The sequence below is a fragment of the Agrilus planipennis genome, unplaced genomic scaffold (assembly GCF_000699045.2).
Source record: "Agrilus planipennis isolate EAB-ADULT unplaced genomic scaffold, Apla_2.0 scaffold79, whole genome shotgun sequence".
In the NCBI taxonomy this organism is placed as follows: domain Eukaryota; kingdom Metazoa; phylum Arthropoda; class Insecta; order Coleoptera; family Buprestidae; genus Agrilus; species Agrilus planipennis.
In genome coordinates, this window is record NW_020442428.1 from 976,962 (window position 1) to 987,084 (window position 10,123).

The window sequence follows — 10,123 nt, forward strand, 5'->3', positions numbered from 1 at the left end:
CAGTATTTTAGTTTTACTTTTATTTATTTTCATACAGTACTGATCTGTCAGTACCGCTTCCATTTTATTTAAAGCTATCTCTAGGTCCTCCTTGCTAGATGCTAATACTGCTATATCATCTGCAAATCTAAGCATACTAATCTTTTGCCCTTGCACGTCTATCCCTACAGTTGTACTGTCTTTAATGATGTTGATGGCGTCTTCGATGTATAGATTAAAAAGTAGCGGTGGCAGTGTGCATCCCTGCCTGATAAACGAGTGGAATATATTTTTTTTTATTTCTTATAGTCAGTGATCAAGTGGACATTTTGATAGAAAATGCAATAAATGTAACATTCGACATCTTTGTAATGAAACTGATGTTTTACTGTCAGTTTTTTAACTACAACGCTAATATTTTTTATTGGTTGGTTGGCTTTGGTAAACAATTTCGTTTCTATAGTGCCAATGATTTTCATGTAATTAGTAACGGGGCGTTTATTATCGCCCAAAGTAGTCCAAATTTATTTCCGTTTATTTTTCCAAATCTTTGAATCCTTGCCGTAATTATGGATTCGAGAAACGGTAAGACAACAAGGGAAGAACGAAGGGAAAGTGAAAGAGTTGTTTCGGATCCGCCGAGCAGACCCAGTCTGACCAAACGCGAAGAAACTCCTTACAGCCAGTGCAGGACATCTCTGCACGACAGCAATTCGTCAATCGAGCAAAGGAAGCAGACGTTGTGGAGACGTCACAGTGGACTTTCACTTAAGAGGTGCAGTAAACATTCCTTAAAGAAGAAATATTCGGGACTCCAGGATGAAGGCAACACGCCAGCATCGAATGACAACAGCAAGAAATCAGCAGACAGCAAACAGTCTTCCAAGGAAGTAACCCCCGGTATTTTATCCAGAAATCCGTTCATCAACTTCTTACGAGAATATCGTAGAAAGAACAAGGAGAAACTGGCAAAACTGTCACAAATAGAAATCGTACGCACTTGTGCCCAAGAGTGGCGCAAACTCACCCCTAAGGAGAAGTCAGTTTACGTAGAACAAGCTGCTAGAGCTCCACGATCCCGAAGAAGACGTTCCAGAAGGCGTAGAAGTAGAAGCAGAAGCAGGAGCCATTCTCCCAATTTTAGTCCTCAAAGCCTTCGCAGAGGTCGCAGCAGGAGCCGAAGCAGAAGAAGGAGGAAGGGAAGCAAAAGGAGGAGATCAGGTAAAAGGAGGAAGGGGAGACGTTCAAGGCGTCGTTTTACTTTTTAGGGATATATTAAAAATTACTAGTGGCGTTCTTTACAATGTCGGGTAACAAGTGAGAAAATTTTACAGTGTTTTATCTTCTACTGATTTGTATTATATTAACGAATAAATTGTTTTCGTAATTAGATATTTTTTTTATGAAATGATATAAAATTGGCTTTAATAGCTTTTAATATTTACAGTTGTAGAAATAATTCATTTGTTAAATGTTATGTCAAAACAATTCCGTTATCAACGTCATGATCTTTGCCTAAAACGAATTTTACTATTGGTAGTTTCTTAATACACTTTGGAAATGAGGGTAGGTATATAATTCATTATTACTGAGAACATACATACACTAAGTAATGAGAATTTTAATATTAGTCCAGCAAGGAGATTACATAAACTGCTTGCACATTAAATGATATTGTTGTGGATAATTTAAAAAAAAAACTGATTGTAGGGGGTGACGACATGTAACTCACGCAAATTCACTTCATCAATTTAATTTAATTTGGACCTACGGCCAATTTGCACACAATAAATTGTAATTTTACTTTTTTTTTACTAGTCTGAGTCTTCATTTTTAAATATGATACTTAGAGAACTATTTCAAAACCTTTTTAAGCAGCTAGACCAATTATAAGGGCAAAATATCCCCCAGATCCAATTTAAATATCGGCAAAGAAATGAGTCATTTCTATGTTCAGCAAACATTTTGCCTTACCTGTGTATTTTCTGTATTCTGTAATCTGTTATTATTGAATTTAAATTCTGAATGTAGACCAGTCTAAATGGTTTTACATAAATAAAAAAAAACACATATTAACGGTGAGTATTGTAAAATATATTTAAAATACAAAAATATCAAATTCAACAACAATCTACATACATGTTATTTTACATTGATTTGTTTATTTGTCATTGTCAGCTGAATGTGGAATTAAAAAATCGATCAGTTAATACTCACTAAAAATTTAATAAAATAATTACCTATTTAACACAAGAATTATGAATTTTGTCTTGATCTTGTAGCGGAAAAGAAAGATAAAAGATGCATGGTATTATTATTATTATGTAGTATTATCATTTTTATTGCTAACTGCCGCTGATAGAATTGCACATTTCATTGTTTTTCTTATTTAACGCATACGTTCTTCCAGGTACAATGCTTTTCCTGTAAGTAACCTTCCTTAGTCTATGCTTGCTTCCAGGAATTCTTTCAATTTTAAATGTGTTATGCCTAAAAGAAATGGAATGATATTTTCATAGAAAAAAATCTCCTTTTAATAGAAAAGTACGGAATACCTGACTATAAATTCTGGTTGACTTAATTTCATACATAGTTTGGCTTCAGAGTAAAAATCAATGTCAGTTTCAAGATTCAGTTTTGGTTCGATCGAAACTATGAATTCTGCTTGGGATCTCACAAAATCAGTATCGATAACGCTGAATCCTTCAACGACAATTCCAGCCCTACGAATGAATAAATTTCATATTTTCTTATAAATATCTTTTCTTTTAGACTGAAGTCAATTATCACAAAATACAAAACAGGAAAATAAAGTAATATTAAATAATGGATATTTACGATTTTCGTACTACAGAAGCAGCATTTTTATTCCATAATGATATCGAGATTTTTCCAGAAAGATCGAATGAAACAGCCCCTTTCACGTCCAACTCTGCTATGAAACCTGAACCCAACCTGACGTATTCGCGATGATCTTGAAGTAATGCTAGTGCCTAAAAAGGTGTAGATTGGGTGTACTGCACATCAAATATGGTGCATTAAAGAAACTACGTAATTCACACCTTAGTATAACCCTCCTTCAGAGTGTAAGTAAATTTCAGTGCAACATTAGGTACTAGAATGGATAAATGTAGAGACACTAGCGAAAATAGCTGTCTATTGTTAATTGCTTTCCGAATTTCAAAATGCCGAATTTTATAGATTGATTTCAAGATATACGTAAGGTTCAGTCTCACTATCGGATGATCGAATATAGGTACCATTATTGGGCCCATGCCTTTGAAGGAGACAGTGGCAGATCTTGGATATTACGGGCCCGATGCCATAAGTTTTTTTTTGGTATAAAATTCGTAAATAAAGCACAATTTTTAATGTTTACCAGAAACGCATAACTGGAATAACAGGTCAAATGCATCTCTGGCTGAACCACGGTTCAATTTTGAAAATTCATTAAAAAGGAGCCGAAATTATGAATTATTTCCTTCAATTTCGCAAAAACACATTTTAATTAACACCCATGTCATATCTTATTATATCTTGTTACGCTTTTATATCATACAAATTTAAATTGGCTTAAACCACTACAATTAACGAAATTTTGGGCATCCCAATTTGAAAATGGTTTAAAAAGGCCCCGAAATTATGAATCACTTCCATTTCGCAAGAACACTTTTTCGTCAAAACCCTTGTCACCTTACAACAACGGCGTTTTTATATCAAATGTCAAATTGTAACTTGAAAATGGACTCATAACAAAAGTAAAGGACAAAACTGAATTTCATTGCATGTGGATGATGAGGATACAGGAACAGACGCTATGGAATCCAATAAGAAATAGACTAGATAGGTCGGTAGGGCACCGTCTCAGCCATGAAGGGCTATTCAGAGACATCAAAATAAGACACAAAGGCTAAGAGGAAATCTATTTGACTATTTTTCCCACTAATTCATGCAGGTTTTTAAGGTAATTATTTTGCAAGTAAATAGATTTAGTAGAATTCTTAGTTGGAAATAAAAAAAATAGTAAATTAAGGGATTAATTCTGCACTTTTAAGACTAATCTTCATAATTACATAATTCTGAAACTGTATTTTTTACTTTTTATATATAATTCTTATAAGAGAATGCATTTCAACTAAAATGGAATTAAAGCAAATAACAATACGCTACTGTTCAATAATCATGTCCATAATGTGGCAAGTTTCTAGGCTTTTCATACGAATTTGGACAAAATTAAGAATCAACACAAGAAATCGAAACTCTACTAAACTTGTAGTTCCTTCATTTTCTTAAAGACCTCATAATAGTTACCTAGTCAATAAATGCATAATGATTGCACCTGTTGTTCCAGATGACATGAACTAAACTACTTTCAATTGCTGAACGAAACGCTCGACAGAATTTCGATTTCAATCTTTCTCTTAATACTGTCTAAATTCCTAGGAAAAGCCTAGAAAATAAACGACCATTTGACTTCTTATTTATTCCGTTTCACAAAAGTTAAATTGAGAAATTACCTGAAAAGCAGGCGTCATTTCCGATGCTGTGCCACTCCACACATGACCTAAAAGTTCACCTTGATCACTGAAAAATACAAATGGACGAATCTGAGTTCCAAGAAGAGTGAGCTCAATACCAGCCGTTGCCGACTCATCCGGATCACTAGGTGGTTCACTGGAAATGAAACTACCAAGACCACCAGAGAAGATACCCAACTAAAAAAAAACATTGGAGGAATAGTATCAACAAGTCGTTTGCAAATAATCTCTGAACTTACACTGCATATATCTTGATGAGATTCATTCTTTTCGAGGACAATGTCGACAGTGCCCCTTTTTACAATGCCACTATCCATTTCTTGAATTGCAACCAAGCTTCCATTAGCTGAAGGGCTTTCCAGAAATCTTCTTACCAATGCTGTCGATAAGCCTTTTGGAGCCAAAATGTGGTAATTATTTAACTGTGCATTAGATTTTATAATATCCGCAACCCTCCGATTGAAGTTCTCATCGGTTTCACCGATCATTTTAATCCTTTGCCATAAATATTGTTTCACTTCGTAACGTTGTTCGTCGTGCAACAAGAACAATAGCAGTTGTTTTAAAGCATCGTCGGAAAGGTGTGACTCAAGCAACACATCGCATGCTATTGTCCTTGCACTTGAATCATGAACCTTGTCTAATTGGAAGAACGTTCTCCATGCGGCTTTCTGAACATCACCGTTCCATGAAGATGGGTTTAGAGTTTTAATGGTTTTCCACGCCAGCGATCCTTCTTTTAAAGTTCCCGTTTTTATGGTTTTCAGAAGGAATGGGATCAATGTGTCTGATTTCAGATTTTTAAGTGCTCTCAAGATAATTAAACGATCATCCGCGTCTTTGGAATGTTCGAAGCCATGAATAAGGATTTCTTCAACTTTGACCATTATCTAGAAAGATGTAGTTATCAGGTGTCCCATGGAATAACGTCTTTTGAACATTAAATACCTTTTTTGATGATTGCGTAATCTCAGGGAATTTTGAGAGCCTGTAAGCCATCGAAGAAATAGTTTGAAGAAGTGTTTCCTTGAGTTTGCGTGGAATATCGCTTTGTTTTAAGTATCTATTAATGAGATCATTTATTATTTCTGGGTTTGGATGTGCAGAGAGTGAAAGAGCCCAGTAATATCTCTCTATAAACTCTTCATGGTCTGGCCTTTCTATTCGTAAACTTTTCATTGCAGCTTCGTGGGAATCTTTAGTTTGTGCAAAGCCTAATATATCGTAGAGTTGATGTCTAAAACAGATTTCACGCAAACGATATTTAAACTATTACTGAACTTTGAATTTCAATATTTGCGACGACACTTACAAAATTGGTTTGTTTTTTCCAGACGTTAAAACTTTAGCAATATCTTCCTTATCACTTATTCTCGCGCTCGTTACCATTTTCATAAAACTTTTTGCCGGGCCAAGTTTTCCCAATAAATCGCCTTTTAAATTTTCTCTACAGTCCTTCAGGGCGTTCGAAAATTTCTTAACTTCGTTCAATTCATTTTCCTTTTCTATAACTAACGATTCTTGAGTGAAAGCAATTCTCTCTTGATTTATAGCTCTTTCTAAAACTTCATCGAAAGTATTTCCTTCTATAACATTCACTGCGCTTTGTTCTTTGAAAAGTAGTGTTTGATGTACTTCGATTTTGTTTCCGGCATTTTCCTTTGCGTTCAAAGACATTACGTGTGCTTCGTCAGAATTGATACGCTTTATTTTGTCACCGCTGGTGTCTATTTCGTAAGTTACTGTGCGGTCAGATTCCACATTTATCCCTAGCAACACATCAGGATTATAAACGTATGGAAGATCAGTCGATGTGCAATCCGTTTTGTACTTTTTCATAATCGTTGGGCCTGTGGATGTGTAAGACACCTTGCAGACACCTGACGAATCAGTTTCATTGCCTTCTTCTGAATCTAAAAGCTGAAACTAGAAAAACAGTAATGTGTTTCAGGCTTTTCTACCAACCTGGATTATTAATACAGTATCAGGGAAAGGTTTCTTTTAAAATATCTTGAATTATCTTTATTTCTTAAAAATCTTTCCAAGTTTGTTTAGTAGAACTTTGACAAAGTTGCAAGAAAAAGTATCTACTCCTTCCAGAGAAATATTAATGTGAAAATTCATTTTCAATTTTCAATCCACTACAAAACCCCGGCGGGAGTGTAACAACAGCAACATCCCTCATGAACTTGAGGTAGTTTGTAGTGGATGGAAAATTGAAAATGAATTTTCACATTAATATTTCTTCCAGTGAAGATTATGCAGTCGAATTCGTATATGTATTGTACCTGCATGAGACTAGCAATACCCTTTTTGAGATTAGCAATTGATAGCTTCTCGTTCTTTGGTAGGAGAATTTTGTTGATTTTGCCCTGGTTCCAATGAACAAAAAATTGCTTATTTTCAATAGAATCCAAGTTCGAACTATGTGGGATGAAACCATCTGGAGATGGAGCTTTTCTCGATTTTATGTACAACTGTGGAGACATCTAGAAAATAGAGAGTATGATTAGATGATTTAGAGCACAGATTCACAAAAACAAGTGACAATGTTTGTATATTTTGTCTGATTTTGTAGATTTTATTCAATTATACATTTTTTTTGCTTGGACATTGGGAAATTCGTTGATTTTGGATAGAAAATGAAACGCAAATGGAAGCGGTAAGGGAAGAAAATTGGCACATATTATGAATAATTTTCAACATTCTAATATTCGACGGTATTTTTAGCCAAAACTTTAGTCTTCTTGCGTAAACCGCTGAAGTCTACTACGAACTGTCGTTGACGTGCATACAAAGGAAAAAAAAAATAAAATTTGTTGTTCTTTTTGGTACTGATTCCTCTATACGAAGACCTTAACATTAACTTAATCGCTTTGTAATGAATTAAGTGAACGTAGAATGTATGTTCGTATATGTGATTCCTCCTAGACACTTAACAACTACCGGAAGTCTGTCACTTAACGGTGAATGTGACGGTTTTAAAAGGAACTGGAACATTAGATAGCAAAGGAAAGTTTTTATCACACAAAACATTTTTAGTATTGACCATTTTCAAGAAATACCATGAATTATTATTTATTTGTTATTTAAAGAGTGTTAATATTACCGATTATCAAGATGAAAACGTGAATTCTAAAAACTCAAAGTCTCCTTCTCCATTACAGACTTACATTATCAATTAAGTTCTGTTTCTTTCTTGAGTTACAGTTCGCATTCTATTTACTTTGATCGTTTATACTTTTATTAAAAAATACAAGATTATGTTATACATATTTTCTCTCAGAGTAAACTACATGTCACAGTTAATTTTAATATCAATTATCTCTAGGTACATGGAGTCGTTAAACAAATAGCTAAAATAAATGCATAGTCAAATAAAAGGTTTCGGAAATCCTAAAGGAAAGTCCTAAATTGAAAATTATGTTAAAAATTAATTGTAGGTACAAGAATAGATTATAGTTGTACAGGGAAATCTTAAATTGAGATAGTTGAAGCTCTGTAAAAATTTCTTTTCGTTTATGCCATCCATTTCTTAAAACCCAAAGGTGGATTTTGGGTCTATTTTAACCCTATCATTTCTAATGAAATTTAATTTAGCCAAGAAAGTTGGACCCTCTAATACAGATAAATAAAGCGACCTTGAAACCACTACTTATGCTTATGATACAGAAAAATATTTTCTTTTTCTATTTCCTGTAAAATATATCAAATCATAGCACATTGAAGACTTTATTTGATCAGTAAAAATTTGTGCTTTGTACGTAATTAAAATTAGACAAAAACTCTTGTACTGCCCATCAAAACTCGATGATCTTTATAAACTAAAGCTAAAATTTTAAGACAAAATCTATAGAAATATTAACTTAAGTAAATATAGATCCTATTTCGTGTACACTGGAGAACTCCCCAAAAATTAACCAGGAATACTACCCACATTTGTATGGTTCAGTAGTTGCTAGTTCGAAGATCTAAATGAAATCGTTCAACTGGATGCATGTGATTGTGGGATATGAAGTAGGTAAGTACCTTCAAATGCCCAAACATTTTGATGGTCCAATTCTACTGACATTTTATTTATTTCATAAACAACATGGTAAATATCTAGATAATGGCTCCCACCCATCGAAAGAGGAGGTCTCCCCCACCACTGTACCAAAAAAGTTCGTGGCGGTCTCACACCCATAAAAAGTTATGGGGGTTGAAAGTTGATTATTTTGTCAATTTTCATACACTATAATTCAAATAAAATTTAATAAAAAAATTATTTAAATTTTTGAATATTGTTTAAGAATGACTATATAACTATTTACATGCCTAGAAATGTATAAAAATTGGCATATTTATTAACTTTGAATCCCCATAACTTTTTATGGGGGTGAGACCGCCACGAACCTTTTATGGTACAGTGGTGGGGGAGATCTCCTTTTTCGATCCCCCATCATCTAGACCTTTACCAACAACGTTTCAAAATCATATTTATTCTTTTTAGTTCAGTATTAAATGATTTTCATTCCATTTTAATAATGACTCTCTTATCTTGTTAAGTGATAAAACATTTTTAATTTCTTACTACTCACTTCAAACCTTAAGAGCCTTTGCTGATCAGAACTACCCCATAAAACCTGCACCAAAACCTCTCCAGCCACCAAAAACCCAACGTCTTTCCCACTTTCATTTTTTTCATTGAGCAACACAACTGTATGCATGTCGTAGGTCCAGGACCCTCCCGGTTCCAGGATGTCGGCCGCGTTTCCCGCACCAGCGGCCGAAGACAAAAGTACAAACCCGTAACATACACCAAAAATCCACGTGAACACTAAATAGTGCGCTGCACACGCCGAATTCAACATAATGAACATTTGTATGTAACTATCTCACACACTAAACTAAAAACAATCCACCAGGCACTTTCCGCATACTTGTAATAATTGAGAACCATAAAAATAAATTCAGTAATCGTAAGTGTGCACGAACTATCAAGTTACATACCGCTGAGCAATCACTAATAGCGTTTCAAGAGTTCATAGTTTATCTTTACACGTTATCTTCGTTGTTGGTTTACTTAGCATAACATTATACAGTGATACAACATGTTGTTGACCAGCCAACTGGTACCCGGTGAAACGGCTTCGAACTTGCTATCTGGCGACCACGAAAATGCCACAGAATGATGACTCCACCAACGTGGAATGAATGCAATGCCATGCCAGTACGAAGAAGTGTGTGGGTCAATCGTCTGTCGGATGAAGACCCCTCTACATTTTTAACGTCGTAATTGACGGTTGTTTACCTTAATTAGGACACATTACACTTGTACAGAGTCTTTGTAATGTTTCTATGCCAATACTAAAACTAAAACTATACTCTGTCTTCGCACGTGTCCGATATATATATGACGATAACAATTAAATGTGATAATGTAATTATTGTCTTGTTGAGTAGTTGATAAATAGTACATAATGTACTTACAATCTCTTAATTATATACATACATATCTAAAAGTAAAAGGCAGAAAGTATATGCAAAACATTGATGTTACTCTATTTGGATTTGGATGAAGCTCTGAGCTCTGATATCGATAAGTCGTTCATACAATTCCAAAT

At 34.4% G+C, this 10,123-nt stretch overlaps 2 protein-coding genes across 2 annotated transcripts; one reads left to right on the forward strand and one right to left on the reverse strand.

The window, feature by feature from the left end:
- Window positions 1–421: 421 nt before the first annotated feature.
- LOC108734623 (serine/arginine-rich splicing factor 4-like) lies at window positions 422–1,369 on the forward strand. The gene has a single exon (XM_018466251.2). The coding sequence runs from the start codon at window positions 549–551 to the stop codon at window positions 1,245–1,247; it is 699 nt and encodes a 232-aa protein (XP_018321753.1). The 5' UTR covers window positions 422–548; the 3' UTR covers window positions 1,248–1,369.
- A 741-nt stretch (window positions 1,370–2,110) lies between these two features.
- LOC108734636 (microsomal triglyceride transfer protein large subunit) lies at window positions 2,111–9,904 on the reverse strand. Its single transcript, XM_018466271.2, has 9 exons — window positions 9,098–9,904; window positions 6,806–7,006; window positions 5,830–6,443; window positions 5,466–5,754; window positions 4,757–5,407; window positions 4,497–4,694; window positions 2,818–2,972; window positions 2,535–2,702; window positions 2,111–2,469 (listed from the first exon to the last, which is right to left on the reverse strand). The coding sequence occupies exons 1-9, from the start codon at window positions 9,377–9,379 to the stop codon at window positions 2,325–2,327; spliced, it is 2,703 nt and encodes a 900-aa protein (XP_018321773.1). The 5' UTR covers window positions 9,380–9,904; the 3' UTR covers window positions 2,111–2,324.
- Between the last annotated feature and the right edge of the window lie 219 nt (window positions 9,905–10,123).